This window comes from Temnothorax americanus, unplaced genomic scaffold (genome assembly GCF_048541705.1).
Source record: "Temnothorax americanus isolate GAGA-0224 unplaced genomic scaffold, ASM4854170v1 Scaffold69, whole genome shotgun sequence".
NCBI lineage: Eukaryota > Metazoa > Arthropoda > Insecta > Hymenoptera > Formicidae > Temnothorax > Temnothorax americanus.
In genome coordinates this window covers 252519-278341 of record NW_027509791.1, presented here as the reverse complement: position 1 = coordinate 278341, position 25823 = coordinate 252519, and the positions used below count along the sequence as shown (strand labels likewise).

Sequence of the window (25823 nt, the reverse complement as noted above, 5' to 3'; positions counted from 1 at the left end):
TCAGGGGGCGACATGCGCTAATTTTAATGACAAACAAATATTAATCATTTAATAGCTAATAATTATTAACAGTTATTCTATGCATAATTAAAATTAACATTATTTAACTTACTCGTTGTCTAAAATTGAATCTGGTGGTACAGATATCAATAAATTTTCTACTTGTGAGAATGAATAAGTGCATCCCTCTGTGGTAACGGGTTTCATATCAAATCTGTAAAAATATTGGTGTTATTTGTAATCGTACTTTAAAAGGAACAAAAAACCATGCAAGATTGATTATTGCTTATTAATGTTAATAATTTTATAACACATACTTAATCTTTCCACTGGTAATAGCTGCTTCGGCAGAAAGACCAAGCCAACCCATGAAACTCAAACCTGCAATTCCTCCGACTAGAGCACCCTGTTGAATTTAATTAATATATAATTTATTTTCATCAACAAATTTAAATATAATTCTATTAAATTAAAATAAAATAAGTTTATTTTTAACACATGCCTTGGCATTAATCCATGGTAATAACAATCCCATGTTGAAAATGCCAAAAGATGGTCCTTGAGTGATAGCGCCTAGACTTATGGACAACTATAACATTCATTCAAATATAAAAAAAGTTTGTATTGTCGAAGAACGTCTTTATGTTTACCTGTAACATATGAGTGCCTGCTTGCTCAACGACGAAAACGAGAGCAACACAGATTGTTCCTAAAATGACAACCGTCAGCTTCATAAAGACGTCGGCACCTTTACGCGTAAAAGGAGTCTTCATAAAGGGCTTAACAAAATCCTCAAGCACCACGGCTGCCATGGAGTTTAGACCGGTTGATAATGAACTGAAAGAAAGTATCTCAAACTAACTTTCTCCCTCTCTCCCTCCCACCCTCCTCCCTCCCTCTCCTTCCTTTTTTCTCTTTTCTTTACTCCCTCTTTCTTACTTCCTTTTCTCTTTCTCTCCCTTTTTTCTTTCCTAATCCTCTTTCTTATTTTAAATGTGCGCGTATGCGTGAGCGTGTGTATGTGTACGCTGCTATAATACATTCCACCAAATAATTAAAAGATCAAGAAAAATTGTTTACAAAATAAGCAAATTTTAAACAGCTGTAACTTTGTTTAATAAAATAAGAATCCAAATATAAAAGAAGAGTTGTGAAACGTGAAATCTCTACTCTCGAAAGGTCACAGTTGTTTTTTACTTTCTTTAATTATAGTAATTTTAACGTAAAAACGACGAGCTCAATAAAATGGGAAATTTTCTTGTCATTTTGTGGGAATGTCACGCACAAAAAGACCGAAAAAAATGTTGCTTTTTTTATGTTAAAGCCTGAAATTTTTTCTATAAAACCTTTTTTTTAGATTTTAATTTTGATTTTTTCTTATCAATTTATCAAGAATTGAAGAAAAAGTGGGCATTTTTAGACTTGGTTACGTCCGGTGGTCTCCACGATTTCTTTCTTTCGAGAAAACATAACAATTGTTAATACATGTTAATGCATTATTTTTATAATAAGAAATAGACATAAATTTTAGACGACAGTTGTCGATCGACCAGAGAGATATGATCCAGATACATTTACGTGCAAAATCGTAAAAACAAAGATTTTCCAGATAACCAACTTCAAACTAATAAACTAAGCAAGACAAGGTTATAAACTTTTGCCAGATCTTTGGGAATAAGTACGAGACTGTCGTACTTCAAGGGCTCTTAAAATTTCCACGAAAACGGGAAATGGAAATTGTTTCTGTTTGTCTCAAAACGACTGACAACAGACGTCAAAGATACATCGCGTATTACAATTTGTTCAATCTCCATGGCTCCGCGATTACATCGAACTCAATACAAAATTTAGAACACTGGCCAAGAACGATTTCAAGAAAAATTTGAACAAATTGATGAATAACGCGGTATTCGGCAAAACTATGGAGAACGTTTGAAATCACGTTGATGTAAAATTATTAACAAAGTGGGACGGTAGATACGGCGCGGAGGCAATGATCGCGAAACCAAATTTTCACAGCAGAAGCGTTTTTTCGGAAAATCTGATAGCCGTTGAACTGCGCAAACTCGAGGTAAAATTTGACAAACCTATTTATACGTCGACATGTGCATTCTCAACGTGTCAAAAGTTTGTTTGTACAAATTTCATCACAAGTACATGTCTCGCCTGTATCGCGACATGTGTAGAATTATGTACACCAATACGGACAGTCTGATATATCTGATATATGTAGAGTGTGACGACGTGTATGAGAACGTGAAACGCGATATCGCTAGATTCGACACGAGCGATTACGCGACCGACAACGCGTACGGTATACTACTCGCGAACAAGAAGGTGCCGGGCTTGATGAAGAACGAGATTAATGGCGCGATCATGACCGAATTAGTGGGACTCAGGGTGAAGATATATGCGTTGAGGGTGGATGGTGAAAAAGACTGTAAAAAAGCGAAAGGTGTCAAGAGCAACGTCGTAGCGTGTACTATAACGTTCGACGATTACACGAGGTGTCTGAACAATGAGATCAAAATGACTCGACGTCAATCCTGTAAAAGATCAGAGTTGCGCGAGTTGCGCGATTGTACACTATCCGCGAGACGAAAATCGCTCTGAGTCCGTACGGCGACAAGCGTTACATCATACCCGATTCAACCGATACGTTATCGTGGGGACATTACCGAATACTTTTATAACGAATGTGTTGTATGTAGTAGTATAACATATGTATGTATGTATGTAGTATAACGTATGAATGTATGTATGTACGTATATGTATCTATATATGTAATATAACGTAACATATTGTGTGTAATATATTACACAGTATTTGAAAGGATATTAATAAAGATATTGTACATGTATTTCATATTTTAAACACTTTATATGTATTATACATATTGTATATTTTTATATGTTAAGAATAAAATACAGTTTGCACAAATTAAATAACATTGTCCTTAGGTATCCATGAGTTGTGCGATCCATCGAATCCCAGCCATTTCACGTAAACCTCGTCGCCCCTTCTGCGCAGTACTTTATCTACGATATACACGTCCGGATAAGTCGCGCGATGCAAGTCCTGCTCGTAGAACACTTCAGCAACGGATTTTCCACGATAGTCCTCGAGTAGATAGGTTACGGGATTGGTACGCTGCACTTTAACGATCTTAAACACCTCGGTGGTCCAGTTCGGCGTGTAACCATTCTCGAAAATTGTCTTGTATTTGCTAACGCCGCTAACGAGCACCGAGTCGCCCGCTTTGAACTTTGCCGGACCCGCAATCTTTAAAGAAAGAAAAGAGAAGAGGAATGCTTCGAAGCAATTGTAGCGTCAAGTGGACCGCAGCCAAAGAACGACATGTAGAAGATGTTTACGGTCAACGGAAATTACAAGTGGGTCGAGGCCTTGCCGCGACTCGTATTGAATTACAACGCGCGCAAGCATCGAAACATCGGCATGCGACCCGTCGACGTTACTCCCGCGATCGCCGAAAGACTCTTGGCTACTGGATACAGCGCGCTAAAGATTGCGGGTCCGGCAAAGTTCAAAGCGGGCGACTCGGTGCTCGTTAGAGAGAAGAAAGAAAGAGAAGAAGGACGCTCCAAAGAATTGGTAGCGTCAAGTGGACCGCAGTTTTTAACGTATGTACGATTGAATCGTTCGACGACCGACGCCTTCAACACCGAATATGTGGAATAATGATTGACGTTGTGTTTTCTCACAAGACGTTGCACGTCAGTGTTGTAAAATTCCTTCCCCATATCGGTTTGTAGGTTTCTAGGGCACCTGCCGCTGTCTCGAATTATCTCGGCGATAACGTCAGCTGTCTCGCTGCCGCCTTTACCCTTGAGTGGCCCACGCGTGCTTGCTCAACACACCGATGACAGTAAGTATGTAGTGGTAGCCTCCGTTGAAACGTGAGTACGGACGCATCTCGACGAGTCAGCCTGCCACAGGTCATCGTACCCTCGCACTACGACGCGTCTGCGGGGAAAATTTCTTCTCGCCGGTGCGTGCAGTTCGTCCACCAACCGCCGCTTTTCGATATTTTTACGTACATCGGATTTTAACAGTCTTATGTTTCGTTGTTGTTTTCGTTAGCGTTTTCATGGCGGTTCGTCGTCGTCGTCGTCGTTCTTTATTAGCCGTTTCTGTTTCTGCGTCGTTCGTAACTGTTTCTGAACCGCTCGTAATCGTTTCTGAGCCGTTCTTGAACCGTTCGACAACCGTCCGAAAACCGCTCTGGGTACGATACATAGAATTCCCGATATATATGTTCCTTGGCTGGATGTAGAGCAGCCACCACTGACCACGCAAAGCACGCATTGTCCATGTTGATCACCGCTTTCTTTAATTTAATTTCTTGAGGTAATTTCAGGTGACATCCCGCGCGTAAAGGATTGTACTTGTTCACGTTCACTGTCAAATTGAGTATACGCGACAACGCCCATCCGCTGTCGCGTTTCTGAAATTTCTCCAGAGATGATAAAGTAGGCTCAATAACGCGCAAATCGTACCACTTGCGCAGATCGGATGTACGAAAGAGTTCGCAGTTTCTCGTGTTGATACTTTTGTTCGCACTTTTTTCACCCGTCACAAACTCGCCGTTGAACACAGTGTTTATCTTTAAACTTGCGTGTCTTTGCATGACGTTCTGCACACGATCAAGCACGATGTTTCTCGCATCTTCGAGAAATTGACGAGGTTCGATGTGTTTGGAATTTATTACCGCACCGGTCAATACTCGGCTTTCGAACACAATATCGATCTCTCGCTAAACGAGTCTTTCCGTATTATCGTCACTACTACTGCCCGCCGCGTACTCACCACCGATATGTATGAAACGTCTCTGTAATCGAGTCTTTGCATCTTCGAGTCGCGCGATTCTTGCCCTTGCCACTAAAGATTGTCTGTGTTCGATTGAGAGCACGCGCCGGCTATGCGACGTTGCCACGATGCCACGCACTTCGGATATCGCGTACGGTGTCTCGCCGAGTGCCGAATCTCGAGTTGTTAAATATATATATATATATATATATAATTTATTAACATAAAAATTAAAATTTGTTAACGTAATACTATTTTTGTTAAGTAAGGAAGGAAAGGATTTCACCGTAGGAAGGAAAGGAAGTCACCGTACGCGATATCCGAAATGCGTGGCATTGTGGCAACGTCGCATAGCCGGCGCGTGCCAAGGCAGCTAGCAGTCATAGACGGAGACAGTAAATCGTAAATCGTATGTCTGTCCTTCTCTCCTCGCTCGAAGCTTGCCGAGGCGCCGGGCCGGCCGAGCGCGGCCGAGCGTGGCCGAGCGAGGCCGCAGCATATCCCCACTAACTGGCTAGTTCGGACACGAACCATTAGCACGGACGCAAACCATGTGCGGTTACCGAGCGAAACGACGTAGTTGATACGCACTTTATCAGGGTGCGCGTCGGAAAATGTGACACAGAAAAATTGACGAAAAATGCCGGGATGGCCTCTCTCAGGTTTCTCTCTGGTATTACTTAAACAATTAAAAAGAAATTTTTTTAGCAAAAAGTTTTGAAACTTAAAATACAATATCAATGTAATGTATGTTTTACATACAAAAAAATTTTTAAAATATCTCACTGTTTTTATTTATAGTTACCGCACAAATGTTGATTCTCCCAGTAAAAAAATTTTTATATAAAAACATTTAAACATATATGTATAATCATATAATATTATATAAAATATGTCCATTGTTTGGAGCTCACTTGTATATATTAGTTGCTAAGTTAATCGTTTGTGTTAAATATTAGTCGATAAGTAGTTTGAATAAGCGTTACCGTCGGTAATTTCGATTTCGTATTTGGTGACTCGCGCGAAACGTTGGTGGATCGCGCTCGATTAGAGCTGTCAATATTCGTGCGACTCACCCGACTCGTGCTGCCCGTCCGCGGGTGTCAGCCCTAATTATGAAGAAATTGGTACTCGCTTGCGCCGTACTTCACAAGTGCGCGAGCCAGAGAGTGCCGGAAGAACACTCACACTTTGGACATTGTCGAGTCAACATCTTCTCGTGCGGACGTGATCAGTAACATCTCGGAAGTGATCCCTGTACCACGCATCAAGTTAACACGATCGAGCTAAAATCGTGCTCGCGTATTATTTCGGATCTCAGTCGGAGACCGCCGCAGAGCCCTGCATTATATTATACTGCCTGCTTGCTCTGCCTGCCTGCTTGAGCACGTGATTCGCACGCTAACGCATTTGCCTTGCCTGCACGGCCCTCCCGGCGCTATCACGGAGGGCTCACTCATAGCCAGAAGGAAGAACAAAATCAACAGCCAGGAGAGAGCCAGGCACCGATACGGTGAGTCGCATAATCGTTCGCTTTATTCGTTTGCATTCGTGAGGGAACGGTCCCTCTGGTCCTTCGAGTTTACACGCTTAGAACATTCGCGAATCCGGGGCGATTCACACCCCTTCGAGCACCATATATGTCCATACTTTGTTCTTTTTTCTCTTGTATAATCTCTGTTTGTATATACAAAAAAAATAATTAAAAATAATTAGAAAATAATTAAAAAGATAATTTTTTTGCATTGTTTTTTTTTACAAAAAAAATAAAGTCAGTGCAAATGTAAAAAATTTGCTGATATATATATATATATATATATATATATATATAATCATGTTTTATATACATTATTTCATTTATATATGATTATATATAATTATATGTTGGCAAATAAATGAACAATGCAAAAATTATCCTTTTAATAATTTTCTAATTTTTTTTCTTATTATTTTCTTGTACGAACAGAAATTATACGAGACAAAAAAACATACGTGGACATATATAGACATATTTTATATAATATTATATGATTATATATATTTTATAGATATGTTTTTATATAAAAAATTTTTTACCTGGGGGGATAATGTTAATTTCATCAACTTTAAACTTAAATAACTCTTAAATTGTTTAGTAAATCACTTACAGAGTATTTTTAATTTAATTCAAAAGAAACATTTCAAAATTTCAGCTATTTTTTTATATATTTGAAATACCTCTAGTACATACTTAATATCGTTATAATCAATCAGCAATTGTTTAGTAGATTTGTTTTAATTTTTTGCGGCACATCAGAAAAACTAAAAGAACAATCTCACAAATTTTTATCGATTTCTCACTGTTTTGAAAATATAGCCAGAACATCCTTAAACAAAGTTGCAGTTGTTTAAAATTTGTTTATTTTTCAGACAATTTTTCTTGATCCCTTAATCATTTGGCGGAGTGTAGAATCTTTTCAATATGTAATCTACCTAAACCTATATCTTATTCTATTTTGTTTTAATTATATTAAGACGTATAAATATATAGCTACCTAAGTGCGGCGCTAAATACACCAGCCACAAAGAGACCAGGCAATCCTGGAAATTCTCCTAGAACGTTCATAACTAACAACGGTAATAGCTGATCTTTAGCACGTGCCAGCTGTGTTACACAAAGATCAGTTGATATCAAATTTAATATTCGAATATGTTAAAAACTAAATATAAATGTTACCTTGGTCGTAAGTGGATCACATTCATAATACCAAGCATAAATCAGCATACCAGCATATCCACATATACTAATCAGCAATATAACTCCAATCATAAAACACCAAAGTGCTCTAAAATGCATAATTATTATGAACATTGAGTTGAAAAATAATTATATAGTTCTGATGTAATAACTATAATAATTACAGCCTATTATAACTACAGTAAACCCTCGTTAACACAAACTCGAAGGGACCGGGATTTGAATTCGTGTTAACCAGGTGTTCGGGTTAAAGAAGAAACACGAATTTGTTTGTGTTAACGAGGGCAACTAAAAAAATTTAGTAGATAGTATTACATTTATAATATATTCTTTATTATTTATACAGCAACTTAAATAAAATATATAGCTTATACGAACTTGGAATCTCCACAACCAACCACTTAAACAATTAAAATTTTCGACACCTAAATTATCTGCTATAAATATCGCTTTTTCCTGAATTAGCGGTCCACTTATAGAAATATTTTAAACTTGCATATGATTAAACCAAATTAATAATTTAATTTTAACATTTTCATGTGCTCTGCGAATACGTTTAGCTTCCGTATTAACGGTTCCTGATGCAATTGTTTCATATTAGTTCCTTACTTTTTGTTCCGTGGATCAAAGGCGGACTTATTTATTGCATTTTATTTTTAAGAAAGGATTAATATGTGTAAATTTATTGATCGCAACATATTGTATTCGCGCGTAATTTCGCATACTTCAGCATTCAGCGTTACCGTCAAGAAAAGAGAAGGGAGAAGAAGCGGCATTTTTCGAGCGGCTTCAAGATTGCCGTGCGCGATGTATTTGTAAAAAAAAAGGCGAAGTTTAAGTAGTCTTGGAAACGACGCGGAGATGTTTGGTCTTACAAATGTATTGTGTCTATTATAATATTATCGTTATAATGACGAAATGATAGTGATATAGTGACGTGGTATTACATTATCGAGCCGAGCCTCGAATACACGATCGAGCTGTGCCTCGTACACGCGATCGAGCCGAGTCTCGAGCACGCGAGAAAGCCGAGTCTCTTTTCCTAACGCGCTAGAGAGCCGAGTCTCTTTTCCTAACGCGCTATTGAGCCGAGTCTCAATATACGGGGCCCCGTTAACGACACCGAGTGTCACCATAATTACACGTATTCGTCTTGTTAACAATCTGTGTCCTGATTGTTATTGTACACGTTCTCAGGGGTTTTTATGCCGTAACAGGCTTTTCCCCATGAGCCAATAAAGGATCATTTCCCTTGGCTCAAAAATACGACTTTTTATTTCGCACCGTTCCAGTATTCGAAACCAGGAAATCTTTACGTATTGAAAAGATTTTCGATTATACACTTTTTATTATCGTTGAGAGCGTTGATTATATTTAAATATTTAACAATCTCGGTTTTTAATTAACTTTTTAATCATTTATTTTAACTTCTTGTAATTATTCAACTTTTTTTTCAAATCAATACACGTCTGCTTTTGCTTGCTCATTGTGGAAAACTAACAAAGCGCTATTATTTTGATAAATGTGATGTGTAAAACATAATATACATAATGATAATATCACAATATAATATTGTTTACATATTATATTCAATACTTTGTGACGTTGCAGTTTCGCTGCATCGTTGCAACGCCCTGCCGCCGTCACAAGGCGCGGGTTTCGCGACCTTTTCACGCCCGAGGACGGTTCAATGAGTCGATGCGAGATCACCAGGGGCATATTATAATCGCGTTGCGTTATTCTGATCTTTTTATTTTCTTTTTGTATCATTGCGTGGCGTTTCACCGAACCGAGACCCGGAGTTTCCTGAGAAGATGCAGAGGATCGCTAAAAGCGGACTCGACGGAACGGATGGAGGCAAGAAATCGGACGACGAGAAGATCAAAGCAAAAACTCGCGGGCCGCCGAGGGCGAAGGAGCGCAAGGAGACACGCGCGCGGCGCGTGACACAGCGGCGGGCGGACTCGCGCAATAACAGGGCCCCGGGACACCGGGGCAAGATAAGCTCACTTGCCCTCCTCACACTACTGACCGGATTCCGGGATGGATGGCCACCATTCCCGGACCGAAAGGAGGAACGCGGAGGCAGTCACGTCCCGTCCACTGCCGGGAAGGATCCCGAAAAATCGCCGCACGAGCGAAGGGCCATTAGGCGCCCTGCGGAAAGCCGCGATTAACGGCCCTGAGCTCACCCCTAATTGGTCCGCGCTATAGCGCTGCGGGGCCGCGTACGCCCGGGGTGGGGCGCGTTATCGATTCCGCCATCGAGCGAAACTTTGGGAGCACTCTTGGATCGTCCTTGCTTGGAGACAGACGTATTGAGTTCAAATCGCGATACTATCCGAGCTCCATCCGTTAGCTTCTGACGACTACCTTTTTCGACCCTTGAGATAACGGCGAAGATCCTCGGAAGAGTGCTGACCTCACGGTGAGGTTGCCTCGTAATAAATTCTTGATGTAAAGCCACGACACCGCTCTCGCTCGGGTCGCGCTCTCGCTCGGGAATGTTTGCGGTAATTAGCGTATTCGCCGCCAAGGCGTATTTAGCGATCGACACCGAAAGCGAGGGGCGCCGGAATGGTCTCGTGGCCATGGGATCGCGACCGAAATTTATAACTCCTGGAGATCGTGGTAGGCGCGTCAATGACGACGTTCGATATCGCGAATACGCCATTTCTCACGCCCTTCGCGTTTACGACCGCGTATCTCATTGTGCGTAGTAATTCGCCCGGACGGAACTTAGATTCTACGCGCCATATGAATTACGTTAAAATGTTAATCTCGTCGGTTTAATTGCGTCTAGATATTACTCACGTTGACGTCCTACTCGCGTCAGAATATTACTCGCATTTAATCAGTTGCGTTAGGATAGCGTTTGCGTTAGAATGTCGTTTGCGTCGACAGATTATTTACGTTAGGCTATTATTCACGTTAGGATATCATTTGCGTTCGGATATCACTTGCGTCTAGATATTATTTGCGTTAATCTTGCGTTCCGTTATTGCACGCGGTAATTCCGCATCTTCCCTCGCGTTAGTTTAGTATTTAAAAAAAAAGGTAAAAAAAGGCGCCAAGTTCACGCATAGTAGTTTAACTATATGTTGTTACGTCGAAAAAAAAAGAAAGTGGTAGTATTATACCTCGAAAAAATTTAAGTAACAAGTGGTAGACGTAATCTTTATATCTCGAAAAATCTCGACAAAATCTAAGCAGTAGTATCTTTATTTCCGAAAAATTATAACCCAAAAGTGATCTATCAAGACACATCACAAAATTATGTTACCTTATCAAAAAGAAGAGTCGCGCTTCAAGTGATCTATTACAATTACAAAAAAAAATTGATATCTCTTTAAATTACAGCGCTAATTACAGAGAGAACATATATATTGCCTCAAAAAATAATTGTTGCACTACTTTGAAAAATCTTTAAATTGTGTTTAAATTTAACAAGGGAATACAAGATATTTAAATACAAAGTTTACATGTGTATTTTTTAGTGGTCACAAAGAATTACAGAGGTAACAGTACAAAATAAAAAGATTTTATTAAAATACATAAATTTTTCTTGTAAAAAAACTTGGCGCTGCTAGACCTCAAAATTTTAAATAAATAAATAAACTTATCCTCTACTTAATTATAAGCCGCATTATACGCCATCCGCGTCGTTACGCACATCCATATCACTCACTGGCACATCCACGCTGATAATCATTTAATATTACTCTCATCGCATTCTTCTCTGAATTATTTTTATTTATTGTTCTCCTTATTTATTTAAATTGGACACCGAAAACTATGAAGCGCACTATCTGGATCCCGTCATTGGCAACCTGGGACACGTGGACATCGAATTCAAGGTATTAATACACATAGACACCGAAAACTACGGAGCGCACTATGTGGACCTCGTCATCGGCAACCTGAGACACCTAAACATCAAATTCAAGGTATTAATACACGTAGACACCGAAAACCACAAAGCTCACTATCTAGACATTGTAATCGGCAACCTGGGACACCTAGACATCGCATTCAACGTATTATTACACCTGGACACCGAAAACTACGAAGCGCACTATGTGGACCTCGTCATCGGCAACCTGGGACACGTAGACATCGAATTCAACGTATTATTACACCTGGACACCGAAAACTATGAAGCGTACTATCTGGACCTTGTCATCGGCAACCTGGGATACTTAGACATTGAATTCAAGCTTGATTCATAAAAATTGACTTAAAAATTCTTTAGCGGCACTTTCTGCCAAGCGTAGAGAATCTTCTTTTCCGTTGACTCAATATATAGGATAATTACATAAAACAATTACCTTGAATTAATCGTTGCGTCGCGTAATAAAGAGTCACACGGTTGGTCTCGCTCCGCGCGTATTACCGTGTCTCTCGATCGATCGAGATAGGTTAACTGATCAGATGAACTGACTGACAGCGCTTTAAACGAACGCACTGTCTGCACTGCACTGCACTGCGATACTAACGCCGCTAGCCGCCAGTGTCAAAAAAGTGAAAGTAACGTTTCTGATTATGACGTCATCATATAAAACGTCGGCGTTAGAAGTAGAAGAAGAAGAAGAAGAAGTATCTTAATAAAAAATTTTCACATTTGGACTTTGCGTCGCAATATCTCCGCTCGTAGGGCACGGAGCGGAATATTATAAGAGAAACCCCCCCCTTAATTGGACCCCAAGCTATCGATCAAGCTTACTTAGAACTTGATCCGTTCACTCGTTATCTAGTTAATGGATACTTTATTACCCACAAGGGGTCTAAAAGGGCGTTTTGTAGGCACGTACCCAACCCTGTACAGTTTCATAACATCCTTTCTCACCTTTTTTCCAACATACACAAAATGGCGTTTTGAAGGGACGTACCCAACCCTGTACATTTTCCTCATTCTATTCCGTCCTGGCTCTTGGCCTTATACATTCTCATGCCCTCCCTCCCCTTCTCGTTCTTTACCCCTTTCCGTCGCTGCATCCTTTCCTTCCATTGCTCCTATATCTCTTCTTCTTTTCTTCTGGATACTTCAATGCAAGTTTGTTCCTTCTTCCTCCTTCCATCTCGATTCTCTGTCTCTTGCTTTTCCTTACCTCTTTCCGTCGCTGCATCCTTTCCTTTCATTGCTCCTACATCTCTTCTTTTTTTTTTCTGGAGACTTCAATGCAAGTTTATTCTTTCTTCCTCCTTCCATCTCGATTCTCTGTCTCTTGCCTTTCCTTCCTTCCAAGATCCGCCTTCCTTCTAAACAATCAAATCAAGAACTAGTTGTATGACACCTTCCTTTCCGTTCTCTTCTTCTTCTTACTTCCTCTTCTCTCTCTTCCGTCATTCGCCATAGCCTCTTCCATATTCTCTGCCCCTCCCTTTCCCTTCTTACTTTCTTCTTCCCCTTCTCGGACTTCCGGCCGGATCACCTCCTCGTAGGAGTTCCTACTGTCCTTTCTGCTCACTTCCTTTGTAGTCGCCGTTTCCATTGCTGTTCTCTTCCCCTTTCTCTTCTGATCTCTCCCTCATTGGCATAGCTCTTCTGCATTTCCCTGTCTTCTCTACGTCCCAGGCGTGCCACTCACAGCTCGTCCGTTTTTCCTCCCCTCCTCCCGTTTGCCTCGGCCGCCACAGTAGCCACGCCATTCGTCACCACTCGCGCAACGACTGTGCCCCGACAGCCCGCAGTGGTGTCAACCTACTCTTTTGGAAAGGTCAACACCCCGCGCCATCGCCGCCCCAGTCTGCGCTCGCTATCATCTCGCGTCGCCTCATTTCTCGCCTCCAACGCCCTCTCTCCTCACCGCTCGCGCACTTCTCATCACCTCGTGGCACCTCTTCCGGCTCTCACACCTGCTCCGCGTGCGCCTGTGCTGCTCCCCTCTCTCGTCTCTCTCCGCATGTCTCGCCCAAACTCCGTACTAACCTTCAAACTGCCTCCTCTTCAGATTTCTCTGTTCTCCTCTCACGCTTTGTTTTTCTCACCTCCTTCATTTCTTCGGCCTCTTCTGTTTTCGCCCTTGTTTCAGTCACCTCCCGGCGGCTTCCTTCTTTTTCCTTTCCTTTTATTCCCATCTTCTCATTCTTCCATCCTCGAGCCATCCGCTCACTCCAACGATCCGACCGGAAGTCTCCCGTTAGTCCCGTTCACTCGTTATCGAGATCTCAACATCTCGAGTACTCGCAACCCGTCGCGTCGCGTAAAAGTGTCACGGCCGGTCTCGCCCCGCGTGTACTTGGCGCGAGACACTACCGTGTCTCTTGATTTCGCGTTATATCGAGCGCCTCGGCGCCTTATTCTTCGCGTTAGGATATCTTTGGCGATATCACCCGTTGCGTTCGTTCCTTCTTGCGTTGGAGCGTTACTCAGATTACTATTCTCGTTCGACTAAGATTATTACTTGCGGTAGATTAGGATTATTTGGCGACAGAATCCCTGCACGGCTTGGGACCTTGCGTTCACGCGCTCCGAGCGTGACACGCTACCATTTCGCGGCATTTCACGCTACTATCTCGCGTTTACTTAATACTTTATTATTATTATGATTTTGAAGATTTGTGAGTTTGAATTTCTCTAGGTATTATTTTGCTTAATAACGACGCCTTCCACGCGCTTACAAAATTATTTAATTTTCCGCATTTTTCTGGCGTCCGTGTTACGATCATTTTGTTGTTTAGAAATTGACGTCCGCGTTATTAAACGCGCTACTATCTTTCTTATTTATGAATGCCATGATGGCCCTTGGTCTATTACATAATAAATGTTACTCTTTATTTGTTAACTGACTGAGTTAATAATTTACATGTCACCCCGCCGAGTATCGCGCTGCCCTTCATCAACCCCGCCCTGTTACTAGGTCGAGCTAGCCGATCCCTCGCACACCGACTCATTTCGTTTTGCGTCTCGTTTTGGTTTTTCGCGATTTCGCGGACGCGAATTCACGCGTCTGGCGCCCAACATTAAAATCGTTTCGTGGAGTGTCGGAGGTGTGAGAGAATCACCGGAGAGGCTTATCATCCCGCTTTCCTTTATCCTTTTGATTTGGCACACGTCCCGAACCGCTCCGGGAGTGAAAAAGTCGTAACAACTTATACGCGATTTGCGAGGATTAACCGAGAACTTTTCTCTGCACGGACCAAAAAGTTCGAAGTTCGTGTTAAAAGAGACGGTTAAGTTTAAAATTTTGAATAATTTTTTTTTTTTAATTCTGGTAGAATGATCCTTTAAGAATATTTCCCAGTTTGGTTTTTGAGAAATTCGCAAAATATTGAGCTCAAGAAAGTTAAAAAAGTGAGCGTTGGCTGGCAAAGAGTCCGCGTTTCTCTAAACTTTAACCGTGTTTTTCTCGAAATGGCATTTTTTGCTAGTTTTGCCACGATAACTCACGAACGGCTGCAGACATTTAATTGATTTTTTTTTTTTTTTTTTATGAAGATAACGTATTTCTTCATAAACTGAACCTGTTTTAGCGCACAAAAATAATTTTTTATAACTGTTTTAACAACAAATTAATTAAATTTTTCGAAATTTTTTCTTTTTTGGCTGCCATTGTTGTAATCTTGACGTACTCTTTTAGACTTTAGGTTTAGTCCATACAGGGGAATTTCACGAACAAAATGGCACCAAAAAATTGAAAAATTCCAGCTCGTTCACCAGGAATCGTGGCAAGAATAGAGAAGTGCGCAAATCGCGCGATTGCCTTCAATCATCAATATCACCCTTAATTATTTATATTTTTGGGACTTTTACGTCTCGTTTAGTTTGTTAAGAAAGCACTAATAACTTGCTTTAAAAAAATTTATGTATGTTTATTTGTTTGTCCACAAACGATATTTGAATTTTACCCAATTTTCAGCCGTTCAAATCTTACCAGTCCCTTAACCGGATTATGCGTTAACCGGAAGAAAAATCCATAAAAACCTGTACAAGTCTGCCGGGACCCAAATTTTAGTTTGGGTTAACCGCGTGTTTGTGTTAACAGGGTTCGTGTTTATAACGAGGATTTACTATATTATAATTAGGGATATGCCGGATACCCGGCAATTATCCGATATCTAGCTAATTTGATTACTTTTTTATAATCCGGCTATCTGGCCGGATAGTTAATCTATCCAGCTATTCGGTCTATTTTTATTCAAAGTTTAAATTTAAAATATAAATAATAAATTAATGACAGATAAAATCGTATACAGGGAATCCCAAAACTTGCGGATATGGAGTACAGGACGCGATTCTTTATGTTAAAAGAAACAACTTTTTTTAGCAAAATTGCGTCTGACAAGTAATTTTTGTAGCAAAGTAAGTTAAAGTTAACAAATAAGTGCTCTCGTTTACGCGCTCAGAGCCAGCGCACACTCTTCAATCGCTCGTATCTAATCCTTGCTTTTTTTCTGTATCATATCGCTTAAAATACAATAAAAGTTAACAAAATAAATTGTTTGGAGCTCACGTGTATATATTAGTTGTTAAGTTAATCGTTTAAGGTTCGCGTTACACATTAGTCGATAAGTTGCTTTTTGTATTAACGTGTATTTGTTGAAGCGTTACCGTTGGTAACCTATATTTCGTGTTTAGTGACTCACGCGGAATGTTGGCGGTTCGCGATCGTTAGCATGTCAATATTCGCGCGACTCACCCGACTCGTGCTGCCCGCCCGCGGGTGGCATTCCCAAATAATGGGAGAAATTGATACTCGCTCGCGCCGTACTTTACAGGTGCGCGAGCCGGAGAGTGCCGGAAAAATCACTCATCGTTAAGTCGTCCGAGAGTACACCAGCCTCTAACATCACTCACTGTTCGGATGTGATCGAAGTAACACGCATCATAGAACCATCGTAATACGCACATCCTCGAGTTAACTCGCATCGAAAGCAACGTCAGCCCGTACGGACATTCGAGACCGCAGCTCAGAAATTCGACGAGTGCATATTTACTGCTTGCCTTGCCTGGTCAGCCTGCTTGATCTTTGCCTGCTTATCGCACGTTCAACCCTTGCCTGCCTGCACGGTTCCTCCCGCTATCACGGAGAACTCGCCGGCCAGAAGAAAGGACGAAATCGACCACAGGAAGGGGGCCGGGCAACGATACGGTGAGTCGCCTAATTATTCGCTTTTCGCTTTTATTTGCATTTGTGAGGGAACGGTCCCTCTGGTCCTTCGAGCATTTCGTAGAAAATTCGCGCCCAAATTTATAACTTTAGACCTTACTCACTACCATCTACCTCTCGAAGTCGCACGAGGTCTGATCCCGAGTTAAAGGGATTAAATTCCCTGATTCAAAAGAGGACCGACGATCGCACCGCTCACGGAAGGCGTTCTAGCGTTCCTACGGACGTTGACCCTTCCTGACTCATAAAAGTGCGTTGGCTCGCGCCACACGCCTCAGAGCGTGTACCTGCGAGCGACATTTGCAAGTATCTAGTTGCGTCCTTCTTTACCCCGACCTCTCTGGTTAGCCTTTCCCTTGCTTCCCAGTTTTTCTTATCCAAATCCTGAGGTTGGACGTAACATTATTGTATTATTTGTTTTCTACTAATTAAGGGAAATGAAAAAGTTTAAACGGCCGAAAATTGGGTAAAATTCAAATGTCGTTTGTAGACAAACAAATAAATATACTGTGATGTATGTACATTAGCGCGACAATAGTGTGGGCCGCATGTGTTTTACGTGTTGCCCGTGTGTCCCTCGGCGTGAGCTAGCGCTCAGTCCTCTTTAGTCAGTACAAGTATAACAATCGCGTATCAATAAATTGCATATACTACAATTTTGGCGGCGAGGATAACGGACACGAGTGCAAATGTAACGGATAAGTGCATAAAAAAAGTGCGATCAGCGCATAAAGTCGGAAACTGCAAACGTGAAAGCATAATCGGATGTCTGGTTTAAAAGAAGAGTGCGCGAAACAGAAAACAGGGTAGATTTTCGGAATCGAGGTGCATCGTGCACCGAGAACATGCGGCCGATCGACGACTTAAGAAAGCAGTTTATAGCCACACTGGTGTAGGGCCAAGGGGCCCTCTTTGGAGCAATCCTTACAGAAAAAAAGTACTAAAAGTACACAGTAATAAATTATTGTAAATACTGGCAATAATATTTTGGCGAGTACTTTAGAAGTACTGGGCATTACTGGTAGTAATTTATTACACAGAACTACTGGTGCTTAGTATTGAATTACTCACCCAAAAATTTCCAATTTTGTATATTCACCCGACATAAAAAAAAATTATTTTTTTCGAAATTTTATTACTATTTTATAACTAAATTTGTTTCTTAAGATGCAGTCTATAATTATAAATATTTTCTCGTACTTGAAAAAACACTTACCTTGGTGGAATTCGAACTCGGGACCTGTGGATCGTAAGCCAACTGCCTTACGTGGTAGACTATTTCTTAATTTGATGTAAGTGTTATATATAGTCTACATATGTCATAACCAGCGTAAATATATAATTTTTCAAAAATTATCTTAAGAAACAAATTCAGTTCAAAAACTGATTATTATTATAACACATAACTTTTGTATTTTTACAACATAATAAAATTCTTCATTTTTTAAATGTCTCACTATCATTTTCATTAATAATTTATTAAAACGTTTCATTTAGCTAATATTAATTGCGATTACAACATCAATGTCTCCTGAGATTAGGACTCTTGGATCCAACAATATGAAATGCATTTTATTAAGTACACGTCTTTATTTAACAAAAAAGACTATTTGTCAAAATTCCTTAGTTAATGTCTCCTCTGATATTTTTTGCAACATTATGGAAATGACTCCGGAATGTGTGGCTATTTATCCCGAAATGATAGAATGTAAATGTATTATAATGTCATACAATAGGAAACTGTGTGTGTGTATATCCCACGGTCTTACATACAGGTCTTGAAACGAAGGTGGTGGGGGGAGTTCATCTGACGACCCATAAATTATTTCAACTTGTATCCATAAGAGCGGCGCTGCGATCTACAGAAGTGGCAGACGCACGCGTATTACGATTAATCTAAATTTTAATATTGCAAATACTTTTGAAGAAGAAAAATATGAAATAAAATAAATATTTGAGTGAAACATTGAATAAATAATAGAAAATAGAACAGAGAAGTGATTGTATGTGTATAGAAGATCCTGTTGGGTAGCGGTCGAAGTAGTTGCGACACTTTGTTTTTTAATAAGTTTAGAAAAATAAGTTATAGTTGTAAGTTATATTTATAGCTTTTTAAAAATAAATTTAGTTTTTTTAAGTGTTGCAACTACTCCTTACCGCGACTATACGTGTATAAAGGACCAAGGGTAAAAACATAGAACTGCATTAAAAAAAGTAAAGTATATTTTAAGTTTTGGTCTATTTAGAAATTTTTTTTTTTTATGAGATTGTGTTTTGGCATTTTTAAGTTTTCTTGGTGCGCATTTTGCCTCATTCTTAACCGAATATAATACAATATAGAATATGACAAAATTTCGGATGCATGCTCCATGCAAGGAAAAGTAAACTTGTACGTAGAAAACATTTCATCCAGCGTAAGATTGAAAACATCTTTGCAAGATGCATATTTCACAAAGCATGTTTCTACGTGAGAAATCAGTTCAAAAAATCGTAAATTTGAGTGTATTAGTCCACCTTTTGATTTAATGTCGACCAATTGTGACACAGAAGATTCATGCAAAGAATCTGATCTTATAGCTTCTACGCAAGTAGTGCAAGAATTGTAAACCTTTAATACCTGCTTGCATAAATAACCTGTGAAAATCATAAACAATGTGTTAGCAAACAATAGTAGCTTCCCATTTACACCAAAACTCAGTTAATTTTCACTTATAACGTCATAAAGGTGCCATTTCATGTTGACTCTTGACGCTTATTTTCAGCGCGCAAAAAACTTCAGAAATAATATTTTTTATTTATATATAGATATATAAATATATATATATATATATATATATATATAACTAAAAATATTATTTTTAGGCTCACGTGGCTTCGCTTTGACGCTAGCGTCAAGAAATGAAGTTGAAGAAATGAATTTATTCAACATCCAGCGTTGACGCTAAATCGTCGTTGATTGTCCCAGTACAATCAAAAATGGACTTCAAAATACGTAAAATGTTAATTATTACAATACACCCTTTCGTCATATGAACAATTATAGATAAATAAAGATGAACACACGTGGCACAGAAACACACGTCATAAACACGTACGAAGCTCGAGAGAAACTGCCGCAACTACGCTGTGATTGGCTGATTGCGCTACATCTGTCGATGGCTGCGCCGCATAGTGGCGATGCCAAGTCCTAAAACCGGGGACAATAAGCAAGACATCCCCACCCTCGAAATTTGATCCCGTTTAAAGACCTGTATGTAAGACCGTGGTATATCCTCTAGTAAATTCCTTAGAGAGAGACTAAAGCAAATAAAAGAAATAAATTTTATGTTTACGTAAAAAATTTGTAAAACCTTGTCTATCCTTTAGCCTTTGACCATAGTAGCAAAACATATAGTTGATCAATGGATCAGCTTAATTAATTACATTTAATTACTTACTTTATATATTAGGTTCCTTTACTCCAGATATAAAGCATATGCATTTAGGCGCCGTTTGCCGCCCCAGCAGTTGAATCTCATTTATACCAGTACTTAAGTACTAGACCAAGTAATGAATTACTAAGAAAACTACTTACTCATTCTATCAGTATTTCACGTCTAAGCTCAACTACTGGATTCTCCAATACTTCAGTACTTCACGTCTAAACTCAACTACTAGATTCTCCAATACTTCAGTATTTTTTTACTATATAAGCAAATACTAAAGTACTTGTATCAGTATTTTGGATCCCGGAAGAACTACTAATACTACTAGATATTACTCATATATTACTCATTTGCCAGTAGTTAAACTACTGAAATACAAGAATAAAATACTAATTGCTAGTAAAAAATTACAAGACTCAGTAATAAATTACTGACCAACCAGTAATACTTTTCTATAAGGGAAAGTGAGAGTGAGTCGACGGACAACAGTGAACTTGGAAGAACGTTAGACAGTGAAGCACAAACAAGCGAGGGTGGAGAAACAAAGAAAGCGTTAGAGAAGCTATAGCTGAGTTATAGCTGAGAGAGAACAAACGCGAGTGTTATTCGACAATCTCTACAACATGGCAAAGAATAAAACATCAACGAAGCTTGAATTCCAGCTAGGACGAGACCACTAGATGTATTGTACTAGACTAGAGTATTTATAGAACGGCTTGAATTGTTCTTTATAGCTACCGACGTGACTACAGAGGATAAGAAACGTGCGGTCTTGTCGACGAAAATAAGCGCAGAGACGTATACGCTAGTGAGGGATCTCTGTGCGCCAGTAAAACCAGTTACAAAGTCATATGCAAAATTGACGAAGCTGGTGACAGACCACTTGTGCCCAAAGCCATCCGAAGTGATGGAACGCTGCGAATTCCACCAATCAACGTAGACGTCAACAGAGTCGGTCGCCGAATTTGCAGTAAGATTGAAGAATATGGCACTCCACTGCAACTTTGCGGATAGAGACACGGCTTTACGCGACCAGTTGGTGTGTGGGCTCATGACATGAGAGTGGAATTATTCTGTACAGACGCACTAACATATGACACCGCGTATAAGATAGCTGCCGGTCGTGAGCTAGCGAGAAAAAACGCGGTTACTACGGCAAGTTTGAGTCATGAAGAACAGGCGAAACAGGAGATAAATTTCCTGACCAAAGGAAAAAAAGCCACGGAAAAAGCCTGACCATAAGCGACAGACTAAAGAGAAATCAAGTGCTGCTCGAAGACGGCAGGAAGGACAATAAGGTGATGTTCCGAAGACGTGCTACAGCTGTGGGGGAAAAACCACTGGTACAGGAACTGTAGACACCAAGACAAAATTTGTAATTTGTGCAACAAGCAAGGTCATCTGCGAATCATCTTGCGACTGGAACGAGAGGTGAGGGCACTGACGAGAGAACAGCAGAACGAACTCGGGAGGTCAATACCAGCCAGCAGGCATTAAGGCAGCAGCTGAGGTACATTGACGACGGAAATGAGAACCGCTTGGACGAGGCTAGGGGAGGCGATTTTTTCAACTTGGTCACATGTGTCAACCGGATGGAAGAAAACCCTCCACAGGACCGCCGAGTAGACTCAGTCCTAGTGGACGTCTAAATCGAGGGAATCCACATCACCATGGAAATGGATACGGGAGCGGGAGTGGCAGTGATTAGTGAAGCGAATAGACAGAAGTACTTTAAGAGAACGTTTTTAGGAGCGTACGAGCCTAAAACTAAAGTGCTACGGCGGTGTTGTAATTCCCGGTAGGCATGTTAAAAAAGGTCATAGTTGTAGCGGAAAGGCATTGCGGCGCGTCTTGATTTGTATGTGATGCCGTCGAACGGGCCAACCTTAATCGGTCAAGATTGGCTAAAGACGCTTAAAATGTGGCCGTTTAAAAATAGTATTCACAGAGTCGTAGAAATTAATATGTTAAATAGGTCTACTATCGCGGAAGACTTAATAAGAATGTTCCCGGCATTGTTCGACAGGAGGAGGGGGTCGGTCAATATAATAAGGAAACATTGTCACTAAAATTATAGAGAGGGGCCCGTCCAGTTGCACTAAAGGCTCGACATGTACTTTTCGCCCTTAAAGAGAAAGAGTTAAATAGACTAGAATCGCTGGGGCATATTGAAGCTGTAGGCGCGAGTGAGTGGGCTACGCCGTTAGTCCCGGTGATTAAATCGAACAAAGATGTACGTATATGCGGAAATTTCAAATTGACGTTAAATCCGTGGCTGGTAATAGACAAACACCCTCTACCGCTAATCGATGAAATTTTTGGAGCATGCAGGAGGGGAGACGTTCTCTCAGATCTCTCTCATGCTTACATGCAAATCCCTGTCGAAGAAAAATCGCGAGATTATTTTACTATTGTTACTCATAAGGGTTATTTTCGGTACAAGAAAATGACGTCAGGCCCAGGGGATTTCTAACGTAAGACGGAGGACTGCCTGATAGGTATCTTTAACGCAATAGCTTCCTTAGATAACATTTACGTTACGGGGAAAAATGACCGAGAACATTACAAAACACTTAAAGTAGTACTGCGTACATTACAAGAGAATGGCCTCAAGGTCAATAAGGAAAAGTACGACTTTCTCAGGAAGGAACTTGAACTTTTGGGTTTCGTGATCGACAAAAGGGGTCTCCGTAAGGCAACAAGTAAAATTAAAGCGATGATAGAAGCACCACGACCCAAAAACCCAAAAGAGTTAACGTCTTTCCTGGGACCAATCACATATTATGCTAGATTTTTACCCCATCGAGCGGAGCTACTAAAATCACTGTATGAGTGTACCAAAACCGAGCGTTTTACGTGGAGTGAGAAATGCAAAAAAGCGGTCGGGTAGGTGAAAGAGGTTTTGACGTCCGAGAAGATTCTGGCACGTTATGACCCTAGCGAGGAACTTGTATTAGCTTGCGACGCATCAGGATACGGGCTTTCAGCGATACTCTTGCGCAGGTATAAAAATGGTAGCGAATGACCGATTGCGTACGCGTCGAAGATAATTCCAGAACGCGAGTTGAATTGAGCGATAATCGATAAGGAGGCGGAAGCCATTATTTTTGGATTTAAAAAATTTTACAATTATGTGTACGGCCGGGAAATTACGCTCAGAACCGATCACCGTCCACTCGTACACATTTTTGGTCCGCGTAAGGAGATTCCATTAACAATTGCCAGTAGGTTTTAAATATGGGCGTATTTTTTATCGGGATTTACGTATAATATTGAGTATGTAAAATCGGAAGATAACAGAAACTGCGATGCGTTGTCCCGGTTGCCAATCGCTGATTCAACTCCCATTTTTGAAAATGACCACAATAGGTTAAGTTATATAGAGAAAGGCAATGAGCATGCGGTGGATGCAGTTGATGTGCAAAGCGCGTCAAAGAAATGTAAAGTGCTCAGTAGAGTCATGAAATTCGTGAGAGAGGGCTGGCCAACAACAGATCAGCTCTCTGAAAAGGAGAAAAAGTACAAAGAGAAAAGCACTGATTTTACAGTAGAGAAGGACTGCCTATTGCGAGGTAGTAGAATAGTAATCCCTGAGAATCTGCGAAAAAGTGTATTGAGGGAGTTCCACGGATCACACATGGGAATGTGTGATCCGAATGTGTGTCCGAATAAAGTCGATAGCCCGGTCATATATGTGGTGGCTCGGTATTGATAAGGACATAGAAGCTACCGCGAAAGCATGTAGTGTTTGCGTTGAGGAAAGAAAGAATCCGGCAAAGACACCGTTAACATCATGGCCTTGGCCAGATACAGTGTGGTCACGGGTCCATAGTGACTCCTTGGTCCGCTATACGGGCGTATGTTTCTGTTAGTAATTGACGCCCACTCGAAGTGGCCTGAAATTGTTGACAAAGGTCAGAATACCACAGCGGCAAAAACGGAATAAATTTTTAAGAAATTATTTGCGTAAAAGTTCCAAGAATATAAATAATTAAGGGTGATATTGATAATTGAAGGCGACCGCGCGATTTGCGCACTGCTCTGTTCTTGCCACGATTCCTGGTGAACGAGCTGGAAATTTTCAATTTTTTGGTGCCATTTTGTTTGTGAGATCCCCCTCTATAGACTGAACCTAAAGTCTAAAAGAGTACGTCAAGATTACAACGTTATCTTTATTTAAAGAAAAAATCAAGTCGATATCTGTCGTTCGTGAGTTATCGTGGCAAAACCAGCAAAAAATGCCATTTCAAAAAAAAACACGGTTAAAATTTAGAATACTAGTTTTAACTAGAAAATTGATACGTACGAAGCTAAAAAATTATCCGCGATATAAAATGACGTTTCCAGGTCAGCTTCCATTGCAGCAGTAATCACAGAACATCACAGATTTTTTTTGGTTTTGGCCTTTTTTAGACACGAGGGAAAAGTGTAGCACAAGGCAAACTTGCACGCGGACGCTTTGCTGGCCAGCACTTACATATTTAACTTTCCTGCGCACAATTTTGCGAATTTCTCAAAAAAACCAAACTGGGAAATATTCTTAAAGGATCACACTATCAGAATATGTAAAAAACCAAAAGTCAAATTTTTTGACATTTTAAACCTTACCATTCCCCTTAAGGACGTTCACCGATTATAATCGTAGCGAAAAGTTTCGGTTGTCTTTCCGTACAGCGCGACCTTCTCTCCACTCCACAATTTTTAACGTAGACTGTACAGTGTTGCCACTTCTCCATGGCGACACGGCGACACGCCGACACGCTTCTAAATATTATACCGTCAAAATACCGGATTACAATTACACATAAAGTGTACCGCTACGTATCCCCATTTTGTAATATGTCATTCCTAATATTATCATGCATCATATATTAGTTTTTTAGCAAAATACATAACCAATTTCTGTCGCAATAAATTAAAATATCCCTCTAAAACACGCTTTGCCTATACCTTACATGTTAAAATTCGTAACTTTGACATTGAATATATCGGCTTTGGTACCGGCACGGTTCTTACAATTGAGATGTATAGAATGTATAAATAACACTATTACGAGTATATAGTCCAAAGTTCAAGCAAATATATAGAAAATCGATTAACTGGTGAACATCCTTCAGTGAGGACATACACCTAGAGACATAAAAAATAACCCTATATAAATTTTTTTTCTCAGAAAGTATGAGGATTATTGAAACGGAGTTTTACCAGTGTATTATATATTTATTGATGTAAGGCTAAATTTTGATTTAAAAATATTAAAAAATGTGGCAGATATTGTCAGATGTGTTCACTGCTGTTGTGTTTTGCGATACCCAATATATAATCTATACGGCTTATCTGTAACAAAAAAACTCGATTGATTCTTCAAGTATATAGATAAATCTAGTCTTTATTGTAGCAAATTTTAAAATTTTGCAATATTTGTGAAATGGCACTTATCTAAAAATAAGAACGAATTTTCGCTTTAAAAAAATTGATCGTTTTTTGGCTATTAAAAAAAAAGCTAAGGCGTAAAAAAACCCTACGATAAAGATTATCTATATACTTGAAGAATCAATCGAGTTTTTTTTGGTTTTTTTTTTGTTATAGATAAACCGATAGATTATATATTGGGTACCGCAAAACACAACAGCAGTAAACACATCTGACGATATCTGCTATATTTTTTAGGTAATTATACAGAAAGAGGGCAACCTCATTGATTTCAATAACCTTGACATATG

At 40.0% G+C, this 25823-nt stretch overlaps 3 protein-coding genes across 10 annotated transcripts in view; 1 reads left to right on the top strand and 2 right to left on the bottom strand.

The window, feature by feature from the left end:
- LOC143905910 (sodium-coupled monocarboxylate transporter 1) overlaps positions 1-25823 on the bottom strand; it is a 242072-nt gene that overhangs the window by 34602 nt on the left and 181647 nt on the right. For all 8 annotated transcript variants that reach the window (XM_077421573.1, XM_077421574.1, XM_077421567.1 and 5 more), the window contains 6 exons: positions 7545-7653; positions 7363-7472; positions 651-837; positions 503-589; positions 318-406; positions 113-214 (listed from right to left, as the gene is read on the bottom strand). In XM_077421573.1, coding sequence (XP_077277699.1) covers positions 113-214; positions 318-406; positions 503-589; positions 651-837; positions 7363-7472; positions 7545-7653 — 684 coding nt within the window. The remainder of the gene's footprint in view (positions 1-112; positions 215-317; positions 407-502; positions 590-650; positions 838-7362; positions 7473-7544; positions 7654-25823) is intronic.
- Positions 2786-6594, bottom strand: LOC143905919 (uncharacterized). Its single transcript, XM_077421586.1, has 2 exons — positions 3846-6594; positions 2786-3283 (listed from the first exon to the last, which is right to left on the bottom strand). The coding sequence occupies exons 1-2, from the start codon at positions 3960-3962 to the stop codon at positions 2942-2944; spliced, it is 459 nt and encodes a 152-aa protein (XP_077277712.1). The 5' UTR covers positions 3963-6594; the 3' UTR covers positions 2786-2941.
- Positions 11374-25823, top strand: part of LOC143905922 (uncharacterized) — a 45963-nt gene continuing 31513 nt past the window's right edge. The window contains exon 1 of the mRNA XM_077421590.1: positions 11374-11512. The gene's annotated coding sequence lies outside the window, so the exon portion shown is untranslated. The remainder of the gene's footprint in view (positions 11513-25823) is intronic.